The sequence below is a fragment of the Ips typographus genome, linkage group LG6, assembly GCF_016097725.1.
Source record: "Ips typographus isolate SLU linkage group LG6, UJ_Ityp_2.0, whole genome shotgun sequence".
NCBI lineage: Eukaryota > Metazoa > Arthropoda > Insecta > Coleoptera > Curculionidae > Ips > Ips typographus.
Window position 1 is genome coordinate 10,439,730 of NC_138427.1, and position 19,883 is coordinate 10,459,612.

The 19,883-nt window shown below is 33.0% G+C and overlaps 1 protein-coding gene across 1 annotated transcript; it reads right to left on the bottom strand.

Moving 5' to 3' along the window:
* Positions 1–763: 763 nt before the first annotated feature.
* LOC145730480 (uncharacterized) lies at positions 764–19,704 on the bottom strand. The gene is given in 49 exon segments (XM_081981695.1): positions 764–1,126; positions 1,182–1,449; positions 2,441–2,546; positions 2,736–2,947; positions 3,003–3,292; positions 3,347–3,426; positions 3,486–3,654; positions 3,708–3,932; positions 3,987–4,137; positions 4,194–4,297; positions 4,354–4,513; positions 4,565–4,695; positions 4,750–4,905; positions 4,961–5,143; positions 5,202–5,346; positions 5,409–5,575; positions 5,632–5,831; positions 5,903–6,026; positions 6,085–6,274; positions 6,330–6,478; positions 6,677–6,812; positions 6,872–7,008; positions 7,120–7,294; positions 7,349–7,476; positions 9,273–9,296; positions 11,283–11,522; positions 11,590–11,851; positions 11,905–12,010; positions 12,065–12,276; positions 12,388–12,752; positions 12,755–12,973; positions 13,028–13,252; positions 13,305–13,455; positions 13,602–13,705; positions 13,764–13,923; positions 13,980–14,107; positions 14,157–14,306; positions 14,362–14,526; positions 14,581–14,722; positions 14,777–14,961; positions 15,078–15,268; positions 15,316–15,448; positions 15,499–15,673; positions 15,739–15,884; positions 16,485–16,665; positions 17,314–17,444; positions 17,500–17,650; positions 17,703–17,812; positions 19,144–19,704. Coding segments are annotated over 49 exon segments (8,202 nt in total). The 5' UTR covers positions 19,196–19,704; the 3' UTR covers positions 764–818.
* Between the last annotated feature and the right edge of the window lie 179 nt (positions 19,705–19,883).

Below are 19,883 nucleotides of genomic sequence, written 5' to 3' on the forward strand. Positions count from 1 at the left end.
TTGACTTTACACGTCCCAAAAGTTCTCTGTTTTTCCACAATTAGTGTTACAAACTTTTTTATTTTATTCGCTCGGAAGTCAAAGATAATGTTGATCTCAATCTAGATATTGGATTTTAATGATTTTAATTTTAAAATTTCTATACTCATATACATATTGTGTATAGACCACAGAGGTACAAGATTTTCAGTTTGGCTCACAAAAATCGATTTCAATATTATCGTTAGGACTCCCTGTCCAATTAAAATAAATCATGTCAAGCTTTGAATTAAAGTCAACTTACCTAACATTCAAAACAAGCGTGACCATAATCCTCTTGACATAAAACTATTATATTTTGCACATATTTGCTATTTTAAAAATATACTAGTAAATCTGGTTCTGCTGTTTATTTTTGATTATTTTAAGTTGTGAATCAAACACACGTTTTACATTACAATAGTGGGGCTTTAGATTAATTTAATAACTATGTGATAGTTTTATAAATGTCACTATAATAAATGTAAATTAAAAATATGTTTACTTTTAGATTTACTAAAATTGAATGCATAAAGCTATTGAATCAAATTTCTAAAATACATGTATAAACTTTGTAGCTCCTTTGGTATCTATCTTAAGTCTTTCTCTGACTGATTGTTATTTTAAGTTTTTCTGGCGTTTTGAAAGTAATACAAACATCACAGTTTGACGTTACAACCGATGTAATAGCAATACTTTTGATGTATTGTGTGTAAAGACTCAACATTGAAAAAAACAAATACACTTATGACAAAATAGTTTATTGTACAAAAAACAAAAATAAATTAATTTCAACATTTTTATAGATCTACCGAATTCCACATACTCGCTTCGCTATTTACATAATGCGCATTATAATTATTCTTATCTACATTTATTTTTACTGGAGATTCTTTACTATCTGATTCCTTTCTATTTACAAGATTTTTGTATTGAGGCTTACAATTTAAACGGTTTTCGGTGTTGACTTTGTCTCCCTGGAGACACGGCATTTGATTATAAGTTGGATTTGAGATACTGTTTATTGTAGGCGTTATGGGTGTCAAGTAAGCATTTTCGCTGTCCGATTCGTTAGTGGAATGTAACATGGGCCTCAATTCCTGGGAACCTATAAAGGAGTTACTAAAGTGGCGGTTTTGTCTAGCGGTTCATTTTTGGCTTACCCATATTGGGTTCCTTTTCTCGTTCCGATCGAAATGTAAATACATCATCATCTTGAGAGCGTGGACTAAAAACCTCACTGGAACCCATTGAAGTGTAACCTTGTGCAATTTCGTCTAATAAAGGGATGATCACATTAGCGTTGACGTAACGAGGAGCTGGCGTAGATAATACGTCAAACGATGGAGGACTTAACATTCCTAAATAATCGTTTTTGTCCATATCTTCCACGTTCATTTTCATGTATGGGTCATTCAAGTCCACGTAATGCTGTAAAAATTATTGTTATTGTTATACTCGTACAAAGAAATGCTTAAAATTATTTGTGTACAAAAATATACAAATGTTTTTAAACTCGAATTGATGCCAGAAAAGTCAATATTAATACAGATTCTTTGAAGGTAGTGGTTTAGCAATTTTTCGGAAAAAATACGTTTGTTATCAACACATACATGTTTTGTCGCTAAATTATAGGAAAGTATAATAAGACATTACATGTATAAGTATTGTGTATCTATCAGATTCTAAGAATAACTGATTTTCAACGCTCATTTCTCGGTTACTTATTATTATTTATTTACCTCTTTATAATCGACTGTAAACCTTATATTCATTGTCCAGTACGGGCATTATTCGGTTTTATCGTTATTTAATGTGCGACAGGGCTATTATTTCATCAATAATGACACCTATTAAGGTCAATTATCCAAGAAATAATGCCCTAGGGCGTTATTTTTTATAATGTCCTCAGGTGAGGGCATAACAGTTGTTAAAAAACAACTGTTATTAACCGACTTTTTTAAATATTTGTTCTAGTTGTTAGCTGATGACTATTTATATTCTTATCATTGGTTAAATTTAAAGGTAACAGGTAAGTCAAATAGCGTAATAAATGATAAGATTAGGCTACCTGGAACAACTAATATTTGTTTAAAAGATTTGTGCATTTGTTTTTAGTTTGATAATTTCGATTGCCCACCGTTCAAAGAAATGTTAGTGAAAACCATGCTTGCGGAAAAAATATTCTAATGACTACACATTTTATAATGTTTACAACAAGACTTCGTAAATGAAAAACATCAATTTATAAATGGTATACGTCACCTCTATGCAATTCTAACGTAAAAAGTAGGTGTAAAACGTTAATACTGATTAGTATTGTTCAGGCAGTTTTAACTGCTAACAATTTGCGAAGTATTGACGTATACACAATGACCAGTATTAAAGGTTAATTATTATAGGTAAATTGTTTACTGCTTACTTTTCGAACACTTTCTTCCAAATGGTCTCCGATAATTTCAGTCAGTTTATTGAATGAAGGCCTGGCAAGTGGTTTTGTGTTCCAACAATCGAGCATAATTTGGTATCTGTCAACAAATCAAAGTTTATTATTATGTTCAAATTATGTAGTTAAAAATAAAATAGTAGACTGTACCGAATGAGAATTTTCATTATTGTCTCAAGAATTTGTTTACACTTACTGTATACAAAATACAATTCCCTTGACAATGAAACATTTATCTTGTACTGTAATTATTGCGTAAGTTGTAACCTACATTTCCTTTGGTGCATAAACTGGCGACTCCATTCTGTACCCTTCAACCAGTTTGTAGTATAAACGTTCATCGGCTTCCATGCCTGGATAGGGAGTTCTAGCCAATGAGAAAAACTCCCACAACACTACTCCAAAAGACCACACATCAGACTGGGATGAGAACACTCGATCTCTAATTGATTCTATGGCCATCCACTTTACCGGCATCGGATTCTAATTTAATCACTTTAATTTAAAAAATGTTCTTACATAACCGACTACAACTTACATCTCCTTTCTTTTTGTAATTATTGTCGTTGTACATTGTTTTGGCCAAACCAAAATCGCAAATTTTCACCACATCATTATCGGCCAGCAGGATATTTCTGGCAGCCAAATCTCCGTGAAGCACTTTCCTGGAAGCTAAATATTCCATTCCTCTAGCTACTTGAAAACCCCAAGTAAGAAGGTCTCTAGTTGATATTGGTTTCACGGTTCCTCGATAATCTCCACGGTAGTTTAAACGCCATTCTGGTTGGACACTGTTGTTGCTATTACTCAACATCATACTATCATCACCTTAAACCAAAACAACTCATTGTATATGGGTTTGACTAAAACGGATTGACTTACCTATTGACGTAACTTGGGTGTTTGTACTAAATCTATTAGATCTATAATCTCGACCTGACTGAGACCTCATTGTAGACCTCCTAAAACAAGCCCCCAATTCCTTTACCTCGTTTCTCTAACATTATAAAACTATTCCTACCTAACATCAATGGAATCTACGTAACACCTTTCCAGAATATCAGCTCCAATGTTATAATCAATCTTCCCCGTTAAAGGATCCACTTGGTTTATAAAAGAATCTCTGTGTTTGAACAAATAATTTTGAAGATTTCCATACCGGCAGTATTCCACTATTACCAGTAACTCTCCTGTAAATTGATTGGTTACAATGCAAGATTGTTAAATTTATATGAAAACTAACGTTTGGCCACGTTTTTAGTGCAGGCTCCAATCAAATTGACCACATTAATATGACGTCCTAAATGTATCATTATCTTTAATTCGGATGCCAAAGCTTTAATGTAGGACTGATCAGCGTTTTTCTTCACCATTTTTACTGCTACGGTGCTGAGTGGTTCTCCCTCAATAATTCCTCGGGCTTCTGCTTTCATGACCACGCCAAAGGCACCCGAACCCAATTGCTTACCTTTAAAAACACACCTTAAAAGCTGTTTCTTGGATTATTGTTTCTAAAACCCACCTAATTTAAGCCTCTCAATGGGAAACTCAAACTTTTTATCGTACGGTAGCAACTCTGCCTGGTCGTCAATTCCCAGTTCGGGGTTCAAATTTTCAGGATTTCCGTTATGAAAGTTTTCCAAACCGAGCAATTTCAATTCACGACGCAATTCCTTAAAAATTCGACCTTCCAGGTTCGAAAATCACTATAATTATTAAGCCAACTTACTCGTTCTTTTCTCATGCGGATAAAAATGTAAATTACTGCTAACAGCAATAGCAAGGCAATTGCTCCGGTGATATAATAGTAAATAACCACAGAGACAGGTTTAACTGCAACAAAACAATGTTTAAATTAAAACCAGAAACGTTTTAAACCTCAAAACTACCTTTGAACTTCAAAAAACCTTCACGAGAGTCTGTTCCTTGTAAATTCACTGCTGCACAACGATAAGTACCTTCATCAGTTTCCTGAGTGCGGTTGAAACTCAAAATCATATTGCCGTTAGCAAAAGTGATTCTTTCTGAAGGTGAGAGAATGACTCCCTCCTGAAATTAGTTGATGTAAAAGTTTTCAAAACTGGGCTTTACTTGTTTTACCTTGTACCAAGTAATTTCTGGTCTGGGTACCCCACCACTTATATTGCAGAATAATTCATACTTCATATTTGGATAGTCAACCAAGATTTCTGATTCCACGTTGCTGTCAAATATCACTGGTGCTTCTGGTTCTAATGAGTAAAGAATATTTTAAGACAAATGCTGCATAGTTGATATTTTGTTACCTTTTACAGTTAAAGATATATTGCGATAACTGTAAGAGTTTTCTTGTGGTTCTTTAATACGACAACTGTAACGACCCGAATCTGATAATTGAGCTGTAATGAGGGTAACAGTAATTTTCTTGGATAATGAGTCGGTTTCCACTTGTAGATTGTGACCTAAAATTACATATAGCTTATATTAAGTGCATTTAAATTTGTTGTATACACTTACGCGAATCTTGAGTCAAAACCTGATTGTTCAACAATATATCCATTACTTGCGCCCTTTTAGGGCTAGCTCCGCAAGTAAAGGTAAAAGTGCCGTTTTCTGCGATAAGAACTTCAGAATTGGTTCCATCTTCTACAATCACAGCATCTTGCCCTATGTTAATTATGTCAAATCCGTTTTTGACATCTGTGCTTAAAAGGACAACATGAACTTTAAGTAATTATGATAGCTCATTAAATATTACCGCAAATGTGATACTGCATGGTCTTTTCGGTAGTACCCATACTGTTAGAACCTATACACTTCACTGTGTTACCTTTTGAAGTGTTGAGTTTAAGAAAACTTCTGGATAAAAACAATTCTGTTGTATCTTCGTCCCGTCCTTGAACCTATAAATTTGATTCCAAATTAAACTCCACTGTTGTTGGTTATTTACTTATAGCGAAGTTACCACAGTGAAATGATTTGGGGAAGTCATCCGTTCCCATGTGATAACAGGTTTAGGATTCCCTTTAACAGCACATTCCACTTCCACGTCCTCATCAATTAAGTAGAAAGACGTTATAGAAGTGGTACTTTGGCATTGATCATCTGATACCAAACATACAGTTGGAGTTTCTGTAAGAAATATTAATTTTACTTCTGTTAACAATCTGTAATTGTGGTCAGCGTACCAAACACAGTTAAAGTGAGGGTTAATTCAACTATTTGAGGGCAGTTTGGTGTAGGTCTCGCTCTTTCTGAAATGCCCTGAATTTTGTATAAACCTGCATTTTCTAGAGATGGATTGATTATTCGTAAAGTGGCTCTATTGCCGTCAAACTCAATGTGGTAGATGTCGTCGTGTTTAATTTCTTGTCCTTTATTGTCAAACCTAGTAAAAAGTTAGTAATCTGAGGTCAATCATCCTTAAAGCTTTTACAGTAAGAAAAAATGTGAGATTACCATTTCAACTTAGCTACTGGATGTGACACAACATTAATGATCCATTGAGCCGTTTCACCTGCTTCCACTTCAATATTAGATTCATGATTCTGAGGCCACATTTGTATTGAACATTCCGATTTATCTAAATTACAAATCCATTACAAATACCAATTCTTTAATTAAGATGATGATATACAAACCTCTAACAGAAATATAAATTTCAGCTTGTTCTTCATGCTTTTGCCTGTCAAAAACCTGGCAAGAGTAAACTCCACTATCCTCTAAAGTGACGTTGTGGACATGTAGATCTGACTTGTAAAACGACTTATCGTCTTTAACTACTCTTCTAACGCTGGATACAGTGACGTGAGGATCACCTTGCTTCTCAAACTGCATAAAAACAATGTGAATATTAATTATATTAGTTCAAGTGCAGAAAACTTACACTAAAACGCCCTCTAGGAGTAATCCAGTTGAAGAAAACTGAATTTATATCTTCCTGTAAATAGCAATGTAGTTCTAGAGATTCTCCATCCTCCGTATGGTTGTTAGATGTATCTTCGATATATGGTTGTGCTAAGTACATTGCGGAAGCTGAAAATGGTTAAAAATTAGTATTCAGTAAAAGTAAAAATTAAGGACATTGAATTGGAAAATGATAAGAAGATAGCAATTTGTATTCGTTTCCAGGTCTTTAATGTTTTTGTTATGAAAAATTAACATAGATATTTCTGATAATTTCCAGCATTCAGACTACTAGAATGATTTCTGTTTCGATCTTAACTCTCTTACCAGTAACATCCAGCGCATAATACACAACTTCATCTTTATTTTTTTCTCTCGTAAACTCGCACCGGTAGTTGCCAGACATTTGTATATTATCAATATTAAATGTGAATCCGGATTTAGGATTGTACTGCCAGTCAATCTGAAATAGTTTTTTAAAAGGTGAGCTTTACGCTATTTAAAAATAGAAAATTCACGTACATTTTCATATCCGTTTTCCGGTATTAAATCAACTTGTATATCAGGGGCTGTTGGTCGACATGGAATTGTTGTGGTTTGATACTGAACGGCAGGGTGGAGAATGAAACTTTCATCATCCACTGATAAATGATTAGAATCTACAAGGCATAAGAGTTTAATTAATAATGCGTATTATAGTGTTAAAATGCAGTTGCAATATAATAAACTATTAAAGTGATTGAATCATACATTTGCATGATTATGCTTACCATTTACGTATAAATAGACCTGATCTTTCGTATTCGGGAAATTATCATAATAGCAAGTATAATATCCAACAAAGGGATAGGACATATTGTTAATCCGCAAAACTGACTGATATTGGTCATCCGACGCATTATCTGATGTTTCCAGGTCAAATGTGGTGGATTTCTTAGAATCCCCCTTCAACAGAAATATTTTATATATTTTAAATGGATAGTTTGTAGGTCAACTTACGGTGATCTCTGGATATTCCCACGATAAAGGACTATTTCCTTTGCATACCAGCTCATAGCTATCTCCAGATTTGATAATCGGCTCTCTGGTGTTATCTTTAAGTACTATCTTTGGTGGTTCAAGAGCCTCTAAGAACAAAACACATTTTATGTAATAAAATAAATTAAAGGTCATTTCTGGGAGCATTAAACGACATTAAGCATGAGAACACACCACATCCGCAATTTCTGGAAAATGACGCAAATATGATTTTGTAAAATCCTGCATGATGTGGAGTTAAAGTAAATCTAAATTTGAGTGAATTTATCGTTATAACAAAATGTCTTTAAATATTGACCACTATCAAACTGTGACACTGAAAAATAGAAAAAATTTGGACAATGTTGCAACGTTAATGAACTTATTTTCAAAATATTTATTTAATGTGCTAGTAAATTTACAAGCAACATTTCTTGACTGAAAAGCTTGTTTTAAGTGATTCACTTGAAGTTGAATCACTAATGCAGTCGCTCACCTTTTCTTGTTCCTACCTTAGTCATTGTGGCTTTTCAATTGGCACTTTTAATTTTAACAGTAAACGAAATGCTTTCTTGAATACATTTTACTTACAAAGAAACGATTTTCTGGGAAAATTTCGGTAAACAGCATTTGAGTGCTACAGGAAGGTTTTGTTAGGAAAAGTCTGGTAAACATGCAGTCGAAAATCTCAGAAAACTGCCAAAAATATCATTTTAAGATCCATAACAATGCTCGTCAATATAATAGTAAATGTGTTTTGATGAATATGATGGCTTATTATTACTTCTATATTTTAGAGGACGTAAATAGTTTACTGCAGATTTTAACTGCCACTTTACTGCACTAGTAAAAAGCACAAGACAGGACACTTAACATCTGAGCAAAAAACCAAACAAAGTACATGCCCTTATCCCATCAGATTTTATAAATATACCTAATTTATATAATTGGTTGTCTACCATGTAATACTTAATTGAAATCGCAGATTGAAAATGTGTTTTAAATTGAACTGTTATGTCATCGCAATAAGTAATCCTGATTTTTAGTACGCAAATTTCTTAATTGCTAAACTCTCGCTAACAAGCTCCGCTTGTTTTTACTGCCATAAATATTTGGGTTAGTTAAGCCTCTTATGTGAAGTGGCACAAAACTATTCCAAACAATACAGGATCAGAAGTTTAAAAATAAACCGCGAACCATAATTGGACGATATTTATGAGACTTTTAAATTAGAAAAACAAATTTTAATGTGCTGTTTTAGTAATTTTTACATTTATTTTATTACACACTAAAAATGTGAAATATGTGAAGTACGATTTCCAGTAAATTTCTGTACAAATTGGTTCTAATAGATTTGCAAGCAAATTTGGTCCTCCGTGTATTTTGTAAACTTCTTTCTGGCAACCCTCTAGTAGCATATACAGTTTAAAACTAAAGACTAAAGGTTATTATCCACAAAACCGATTGACAACTGTACGAAAAAAATGCGGTTTTACTTACGCAATTTTGGTAAAAACCCGTAAGTTTATCATTTTATGTTATCCGCATCCTTTTGTAGTTTTTGAAAAGCTCTTCTGATTATACGTCAATATGTGTTATACTATTACGTATTAAAAATTCCAAAACAATTTGTGGCAAATTGATAGTATGTGAATGCATTGCAACTTGTTTTGCAGATAATATATTGACTTAACTGAAATGTTGTATGTGTGACGTTATGGAATTTGCTAATAAATTATTGTAAATCAAATGTGTTATTAACGCTGTGATGTGTGACACCTAACTTTACTGACTTGCAAACATAATTCTATTTTACAGTTTATTAGCTACTATATGAATAATACCTTATATTGACATGGTACTTTTTAAGTAATATAACTATTTAAGAATAACCAAGGATACTTACCAACTGCAACATAGTGAATTACAACTAAATATATCACTACACTATTACTTCTAAACATCATCACAGACATAATACATGACGTCACTTAAAACACATTTTTCATGTATTCGAAAGTATTCAGGATGACCGCGAACAGACCACTAAACGACAACCCAAGTCAAAGGCGCTTAAGCGCGTAAATGCAAGAGGTTCTGATCACCGCAACCTTAGGAGAGAAAAGAACCAATCAATCTGACTTATTTTATCTTTATTGTTACCGGATTCAGTTTCCTTTAAAATTTATAATAATTTAGTGCGTCATTGTTCAGTTTTATAAACCACAGTGTGGATAATTGGTACAACGTAGACTCGATATCACTCAGCATCAGAGTGTTAATGAAAACTATACTTTACCTACCATAAACATTATTAAACAATTTTCATATAAAACATAAACTGAGTCGCACCTGTTTATGCTTAGCATCTGAATAGTAATAGTAAATGGTTAAAGTAAGTTTAAGTACCCAAGTCAGAGTATATCGTTCTTGATCACTTTTTCGTGACAGATAAAGACCGACATAGACTTATACTCACCTTGCGTAAGGTTATACCTAATAGTTTGGTGACTCATATTGAATTCCAACGATTCATCTGGTTCTCTCTCAAGGTACCAGCGTCAGTAAATTGGACTAGCTTTTTGACAAAACAGAAGCATTACTTGAACTATATTTTTTCAATCAAAAAAGCCAAATCGTCCAGGTCGTCAAAATAATTACTATGATCGTAACTTAGTCTTGGAAATCCAAAGTTAAGTATATCGAGAATCTCTTGATCATCATCCAAAAACATTTCATCTTCTATTTCAATTAATATCAATTCCATTTTTTCGACTACAATAATAGCTATTTATGTAACCAGTTAAGAAAAGTTCGATTTTGTGTAACGAATGAATGTTTGTAGGACGAGCGCAGCGAGGTCCTACAATTTGAATGAGTTACACAATAAGACATTTTCGAAACGTGTTGCATACATAATTTTTTCTAATTTTGACCAAAAAGTGGTAAAAACCATCTTTTAAAGTGATTTAACACAAATATTCACTTTCATAGCACCTTGTATAAACAGTGACAACGACATGTTATGATGGATGTCGCCCATATGTTTCTACGGAAATGCATAAAAACAGGGAGTGATGAAATGAACTTTTCTTAACCAGTTACATAAAGTGATCACTTTATGTAACTAGTTACATAAAGTAAAACGTTTTGTCACTCTAATCAGTTTTGAAAGGTGTCACTTTATATGCCATAATTAGAAAAAAATATTTTAAAACAAAACTATGAAAACAAGACTATACAGACCGATCATAATAACACATTGAGTTTAAGGTTAGAAAAGTAGGTTTAAACCGCCAAACTTGGGCGTTTAATTTAATCCAGATCAACCACATCATTTCATGACGGTGCATTGGAAATTGAAGACTCATTCCGGATTAGGTTGCTGATCCGGGTTATGTACAAACTGAAAAATTAAAATAAAAGCACGGATTTGTTTCTATATAAATTTATTATAAAAAAAAACTTAAAAAAATTTAATACTTTAAAAAGCGTAAAAATCGTTCATACTAATAATGCACAATGACTTGGACTTAGAAGAACAAGCTACAAAGAGGTAAATATTACCAATTAAATTGATTACACTGCTAGGCTATTAAGTACTATAAATACTATATTTTTCTATTCATGTTATTTATAAATCTAGCCATAACTTTAATATGTACACTTAAAAAAACACTAATAATCCTAAACTTGAGCATTTAAAAACCAGAATATGAAATAACAAATATTCATTTATATAAACTTTTTCATTCCATTTCCATTTACCATTTCAATGATAAGATCCTAAAAATTTCCACCTATTTTCCTGATACCATAACTATTCAGTCGCACATCCAAATATCAGCGTATTTAACTTTCTCTAAAGCATCGATTATGATACTCAAAACTTATCCTAGATCAATTTGTACATGTTATTCGCTTACTAATACTTGACATGGTTTACCATTTCGAAGTAGATTGTTTGAGGAAAATGTTGACATTTTATTCAGAAGGTTTTGGTACTCCGGCATTGAAACAGAGCTCTCCGAGGTTCCATTTTTAGTTGTGCAACCTAAATGGTGGTAAAGTGGATTTGATACACTGTTAACGGGCGTTATGGGTTCCAGATAACCTGTGTTCGATTCCGACTCATTGTCTGATGGTGAATTGAGAACTAAAAATAATAAAAATAATAAGTACAAATCTGATTCATGTCACGAAGAAATCAGTACTCTACGTACCAGGTTGAGGAAAATGGAAAACATTTTCACTTTCAGGCCCAATTCGAGGGCTAAAAATATTGACAGGTCTCATTTCAATATATCCGTCTGGAGCTATTCGTGCATTTGATTGATGGTTTAAAGTTGCTATTTGAGCATTTTCATAATGAGGCGGTGGGGTTGATATGACCTCAAAAGTGGGCGCTCCTACCATAGCCAAATAGTCTTCGTCCAAATTTTGAGTATTGGCTTTGAAGTATGGATCGTTCAAATCAATGTAGTACTTAAAGTAAAAGATTTTCAATACTAATTTGATAAACCAAACAGAAGGGCTACCTTTCTCAGTGACGTTTCAAGAAGATTACCAATTATTTTAGCCAATTTTGTGAAGGAAGGTCTGGCCATTGGCTTGGTATTCCAGCAATCAACCATAATTTGATTTCTAAACATTTCATGTTAAGTGTGATGTGAATTTGAGAAGCAACTTGGCACTTACATCTCTCTAGGAGCATAATCCGGTGGTTCTAAACGGTATCCCTGCAGTAATTTATTGTAAAAATTCTCGTCGGGTTCCATGCCTGGATAAGGAGTTTTGGCGAGTGAAAAGAACTCCCACATCACTATTCCAAACGACCAAACGTCCGATTGTGTTGAAAATACCCGATCTCTGATCGACTCTATTGACATCCATTTAATTGGTAATGGCGTCTGCAAAGTCGAAGATGTTATGGAAGAGGAAGAGAAATACAATTTGGTCAGAGTTTCATCAAAATTTCTGGCCTGATAATGCCACTTCTTTCTAAATAGATGCTAACTTACATTGCCTTTCTTTTTGTAATTGTTATCATTGTACATGGTTTTGGCCAAACCAAAATCGCAAATTTTCACCACATTATTCTCAGCTAGCAGAATATTCCTGGCGGCCAAATCACCATGAAGAACATTTCGGGAGGCCAAATATTCCATCCCTCTAGCCAATTGAAAAGCCCACACCAGCAGGTCTTTAGTACATATAGGTTTTACGTCTCCTTTGTAGTCGCCTCTGTAGTTTAATCTCCAACCTGGTTGACTGCTGTTGTTACTTAAAATTTCCGCACTTTCACCTGTACAACTTAGTTGTGTGGTAATCGTTGGGGCAGTTCCTGTATAATCCGGGGTTGAAACGGAGTAAGTTCTGGAGTTGCTGTGAAATAGATGAAATAAAATGCTGTTCTTGTGGAAGTAATTAAATTTATATACCAATCACTTGTAACTGAATAGGCTCGATTTAATACATCAGCTCCTATATTATAATTGATTTTTCCAGTGATTTCATCAACCTGATTAATATAACTATCTCTATGTTGATACAAGAAACGTTGCAAATTTCCAAATCGACAAAATTCCACAATAACGTACAGTTCCACTAAAATATTAACAGTTTAACTGATGCATAATATTACTCTAGTGATTGTTTTACTTTTTGCCACATTCTTAGTGCAAGCACCCAGTAAATTAACTACATTAACGTGTTTGCCCAAATGCACCATAATTTTCAACTCAGAAGCCAAAGCTTTAATGTAAATCTGGTCTGCGTTCTTCTTCACCATTTTCACTGCAACTGTCGAAACCGGTTCTCCAGGTATTAATCCTTTAGCTTCTGCCTTCATTACCACACCATAAGCACCAGAACCCAGTTGTTTTCCTAAATATTTTATAATGCAACTCAAACTCGAAGATTTCTTGTTGGAACTAACCTAGTTTCAGATTTTCAAATGGAAACTCAAACTTTTTGTTATAAGGCAACAGCTCAGCCTGGTCATCTATACCTAAATCTGGATTGAGACTTGTTGGGTCACCTTTTTCAAAGTTTTCTAAACCTAAAGCTTTCAATTTTCTTCTTAATTCCTGCAAAAAAAATCAATTATCATGAAAAACCTGAACAAAGTGCAGGAACTATAATGAGAGAAACTTGCTAACAAGGACCAAATGTTTACAACTTGATTAACAATATTTTTCATCACAATCCTAATTTATTAAAATGAGTTTCTTACCCTCTCTTTGCGTTGTTTAACCAAAATGTAAATCACTGCCACCAGTAAACACACGCTAATAAAGCCAATAATAGCAAAATAATAAACCAGAGAAACGTCTTTCACTAAAAAATAAATTCAACCTGGTTTTTTTTTCCTTAATGAAATAGACATAACAAATACCTCGAATTCGCAATTTTCCTTCTACACTATCAAAACCTATGGAACTTGTAGCTTTGCATTGATATGTTCCTTCATCTTCCACTTCGGTATGATAGAAGTGTAATCTCTGGTGGTCTTGCTGAAAAATCATTCTGTCTGATGTTTCAATTATTTTACTATCCTGAAATATAAATTACATTAGCACTTTTGAAAGGTGAGTAGTTTGGACTTGGTTACCTTAAACCACTGAATATGCGGTTTAGGAAGTCCATCAACGTAGCATGTTAACACTGTAGGCATTTTAGGGTAATCAACCACAATGTCGCTGCTCAAATTGGTGAGTGAAATTCGAGGTGCCCTAGGAGCTACAATACAATATTAAAAATGGAAATTCTAAAATGTTTGAGATAGTACCTTCCACACTCACTGTAATGTTACGATATTCGTAAGAGTTGTCAATCTTAATTCTGCAACTATACTGGCCTATATCAATCCGTTGAGTATAATTCAAAGTTAATGTAAGCTGCTTAGAGTAAACATTAACGTTCTCCTTCAAGTCAAACCCTACACGCAATACAACGTTAGTAAAAAGTAGTTTATTGAATTACATTTTACGTGCTTTCATCTGGAAGATCGTCGTTGATGAGTATTCTCACGTCTGTTGACTTTTTAAGAGCCACACCGCAAGTAAAACTCAACGGTTCATTTTCTGCTACAGTCACATTGCTACCATCCACTATTACCCCATCATTAAAGCCGTACAGATCAAAACCATTGTTAACATCTTCAAAAAAATCAACTTGGTACAGTGACAAAGAAAAGTTAAGTTGACGTTTACCAGAAACATAATAAAGTATGTTCAGATCTTCGATTCCTAACTCGTTTGTTGCCCTACATAAAACATTGCCATCTCTAGTTGTATTAATCTTGTAGCATGCCCAAGTTTCAAATTCTGCAGCATCTAACTTGCAACTTTCCTCCTGTTTCAATACAACTACTCGATTATTTAAAAACACAATTAGAACAAAACATACATCTAAAGGAATTAAATAGTCTTCTTCTGATGTAGTGTTAATCTGGCAGCTTAACTGAGGTAAGGGGTTTCCTACAGCTTTGAAATTAAGCTGAACCATTTCATTAACCAGAAAATTAAATTGAGAAGTTTTCTCTACTGATAAGCAATCACCGTGGAGGGCGGCTAAGCATATTCTGGGTTTGGCTGAAAAGGATTTCAATGATGTTTATCTAACAAGTGGAAAAAGAGATACTTTACAGCACAGCCGATAATTTATTTTGTTTGTACCAAAATAACTATTACAGAAAAATTATGCTTACCTGCTACTTTTAATGTTACTGAATATTCGGTAACTTCTCGACAAATTGACTCTCTTTCTACAATGGCAACCAATTTGTACGTGCCAGCATGTTTTAGTTGAACATTTTCGATAGATAGCGTGGTGTTTATGTCAGTATAACTAATGCCATATTCGCCGTTATTCCTAATTTCTTGATTGTTATTGTAGTACCTAAAAAAAAGTATGACTTTCGAACATGTATGAAAAATAAAAATTACCATTGTAGTGTAGGAGGATGCACATTGGGATGTGCAAATACATCTAATATAATTTGTACTGAATCGTTCACGTTAGTACTGATGACTGTTTGATCATTTTCCTCCGTGACTGACACGTAGCACTCGTCTTTTCCTAAGACAATATTTTAAGTTTGACTGTTGAAATTTTACTACTTCACTTACGATGCACCATAATGTTAGTTTCCTCGCTTATTTTGTGGCGATCTAGAGCAGAAACATTACATCTATAAAGACCCGAATCATTTAGTGTGGCATAATCAATTGTGAGATACGAAACCCAGTATATTCCCATTTTCATGGGTGGGTCAATTTGAATTTCCTCCGGATGATCATTCAACTGAAAAGTTGAACGTGAGTTGCCCTATTTAGATAGTTTTGAAGTACCATTAAAATAGGACATACCGTAAAAATACCTCTGGGGGTTGTCCATATAAAATTCAGCAAAGAAAATTCGGTTTGTATGTAACATAATGCAATCAAATTTCCTCCTTCTTCAGTATGATTTTTTGATTGATCTTTTATAAACGGTACACCCAGCTCTCCTTGCGCTAAATAAACATCAGTTAATTTGGCAAACCACAGAGGAACACAACATTAATTAATAGGTTAGTAAAAATGGAAAAGGGTACATACTGGATTTACATTAGAAAACTTGAGTCACAATTCGGTGGATGTTTTGAAATGATAAAAAGAAAAAGCACGGCAACACCTCCACCACAAATTACATATTTACTTACAAAATATATCAAGTAATATCGCTTTCTCAATTGTGTCTTCGAATAATTGAAATTTGCAAAAATATACTCGTTCTTGTTTTAAACTGGTTACAACAAAACTAAATCCAATTTTGGGGCTATAGCTGATCTGTAAAATTAATGTTTTCTGTTTAGTATTGGTTAGATGTTTAAATAACTAAAGGCAATTGCAGTATATTAAAGCGCCATCTATGTACACGTTAAAACTATTAAGTACCCTAAGTTTACAAATCACAGTAAAACATGCGTTAACATGTAAAAACTTTGTCTCATTTGCAAACTTTAAATCCCAAAGCATTAAACTAGCACAAAACTATTTTTTCCCAAAAATTCGAAAGCATCATATTTTGCTTTATTTACAGCTCCAGATAATAACATTCTAGCTGTAAGTACCTTCAAGTTTCCAAAAAAACACGTATTTTAAATCATTAAACTTGCATATCCAACCCCTTTGAATTCGACTGATTTGCGTGTCATTTGTTCGAATACCAATTTTTGGATCGTAGTAGTAAATCATGGAATTGTCGTTTACGACACCAAACTGTACTGTTTTGTTTTTTTCTATACCGTGCTCCTATAAGATAACATAAATCAAATCAAATTTTTAAATTAAATTTAAAATTTGTTTTAATTTGCAACCTGTTTATGCTTATTTAATTTGAGATTGTCAAATCTTTTTGGTTGCAATAAGGTCTCTAAAAGTTTTAATATTAGTCTCTCAAATGCTTCTTCATTGACTAACCCATTTTTATTGGTTTTTTTTTTTCAGTTTATTCCCTTTACTGTAAAGTATTAAATTCAGTTTAATTGCCTTTAGTTACTTTTTTTCAGGCAAAAATAAGTTAAAACTATGGGTTAGTCTAATATATGCCAATTTTATATAGAAACCTACATTCAACCATTGTCAGAAGCATTTTCTCATTTAACGTGTCCCCTCTGACAAATTTACAAATTTCCAAATGGTCACCTGTAGGTCTTTTAACGGAAAGGAGGAATCCTTTACGTGGGTTGAAACTGAGCACCTGTGGGTAATTAAATTTTCAGGACAATCAATACAAATTTTGAATACTTGGAAGTTAGATTTAAACGTGTTGATTTTCCAGAATTGTCTCATTTTCCATGAACAAAGCAACAACCAGAATAAACATTAGTAAGACAAACAGTGTTTTACTCACTACACCACATTAAAAGCTTTTGCACTTGACCGTTTGTTGTAACTTACTTCATCGTGTCCTTGATCCACGAGAGTGACATTTACGTCAGGGGACGTAGGTCTGCATGGCAGTATTGCCTCCGTATTCCTATAGACCCCTACAATTTTATGGCTATCTTCAACCGAAAGGTGTTTAGTATCTAAAAAAAAATCAAAAAACTCAAACCAGCTCAACACAACCTCCATCACACATACCGTTTACATATAAGTAGAGTTGATCCATGTTTTCTTCGTTATCATTACAGGTGTAATACCCTACAAAAGGATAAGACATATTAGTTATAGCTAAAGTAGAAAATGTCCCATTGTCAGTAGTTTGAAATGTGGTCCAATCCTTTTTGTCAACCTAAAACAATAATAAAACTCAAATATTTGTGGTTAACGTATGTACAACGTACATCTACATCTGGGGTAGACCAAACAGGATGAACTCCTTCACAAATCAGAATGTAATGGTCTCCTGGTTGTAAAATTACGTCTTCGGTAAGTTTGTTTAAAATACGAGCTCCTAAAAAAACGAAATTAAATTTCTTAAGAAGTTTTTATTGCGGCTTGATCGATTATGACCATGGCAGATAAGTATGCAAATCTCAGTTTTAACATTTGTATTGATAACGTTATCTGTAATGTTAAGCCATCCTGCCCACTTCCTTGAAGTAAAAGCACAATCAGTATCCTGTTACGATTAGCATAATTTATTTAGCAGTTAATGCGTAGAAGGAACCAAATTTCCGACAAAATGCAGTTTAATCTAAATTTTTATTGTGTTAAATTTTAAATGTTTTAACAGCCTTTTTTAATAGACGATAACGAATGCAAAATCGTTGATTTTTTTATAGACTACAGTCGACGGAAAAATTTTGTACCAACTCTTATGTTAATTGGCGATTAATATAAGATGAATGATTAATTAGCAAATTTGGCACTTCAGGTAGAATCAATAAGTAATGTAGTGCTTCTCTAAAATAGAAAAGAAAATACTATCGAAATTGGACCATTACTTTTATTGTCTGCTTCATGTAAATGTAGCGAATATGGTTATATAATATTAAACATTTCAACATATTTAGTTTCATCCAGTTTTTTCTATTACTTTCAGATCACCCTGTATATAAATCTCAAGCTGAGTTTTTCTTGAAAATGCCACTTAAATAAAACTTATCATTTTCCAGTAAGTGTTTGTATTAAATCTCTCACCCACTTTAAAGTGCCTATACAATGTTGATTTTCATATCAGCTTGTTTATAGTATTACTTATTAAAAAAATCATATCTGAGTGACGGATACAATATTTAAATGTTATATTTCAAGAAAATAAAAATAAAATATTATGAGAATTGGATTTTTCTCTATCACATTATTATCTGTTTGATTAATTTATTGTCTTATTGTGTTTCAAAAATATTTTCTATTATAAGGCATTAATAGAAAATTTCTCACTTTTATAATATAAATAAAATCTATAACTAGGCTGACATGTCTCATTTGCGTAGTTGATACTTTGTATTGTTGCTACAGGATTAGTTCCCTCCACTTAATCCTCAATTTACATCCAAATGATACAGTTAAAAGGATGTTGTAAAGGCAATCCCACCTACTCTAAAGCTTATCTTGTTTAATTATAACTGTCAACAAATATGTGTCTTTGTTACATTGTACGTAGGTTGCTGCTGATTAATAAATTATTTAAAAAAATATTTTTATTTATTATGGCTTAACGTCATTCGTTAGAAATTTCGCGTGCAAAGACTACTCCCCGAATATTAATCTAATCAGTTATCTGTGTAATATTTTGAATTAAACTGTTCTAAAACTGATCCAGTTTTTAAAATTTCTTACCATCGTAAATATGCACTGATAACATCCAAAGTAAAAAACTATACAACCACATATTCCACTGCACCAAAGCGCGACTTATTATTAACAATTGATTGTTTATAAATAATGAGTTAACATGTCGCTAGTTATGTTTATAATCGTGTCAACACGATTGGAGTACGAGAAACAAATGGAAGTGAGACAGCGACAGCAGAGCATGACGATTATCAGTGTTTGTTTTTGGATTTTGATAAATTAGCCATATCGTTGTGTTTACAACTGGGTCTTTAGTGTAACGAAAAATTCGAGTTTTGTATCTGACAAGTATTACTCATTAAGTAGATAGTAATTTATATAGATACAGTAGAAAGTTTTAGCAATAAGTTAGTTAGTAGTTAATACTATAAATTTTATAATTATACCGGTACGTCACCGCCTAAATCCGAAAAACAGTTATTTTGTTATGATAGTCAATTCTTAGAAAACACACCATAAACAAAAAAATATACTTAAACTAGATGAAAAGGAGAATTGACTGGAAACCGTACATATTTTGGCGTTCTACACGATAAAATTGATTAAAACTTATATCAAACTTCCTCCACTGCACTGATCCAATGAAAAATTGTTGTACTTACAGTAAAATTTCAAACTCTGACAATAATTATTATGATCCATGTAGGATCAAAATTCTAACAGCAAAGTTAAGTAAAACCAAGAAACCACTACTCAAGGTTGTGCTAACACATAATATGGTTTGC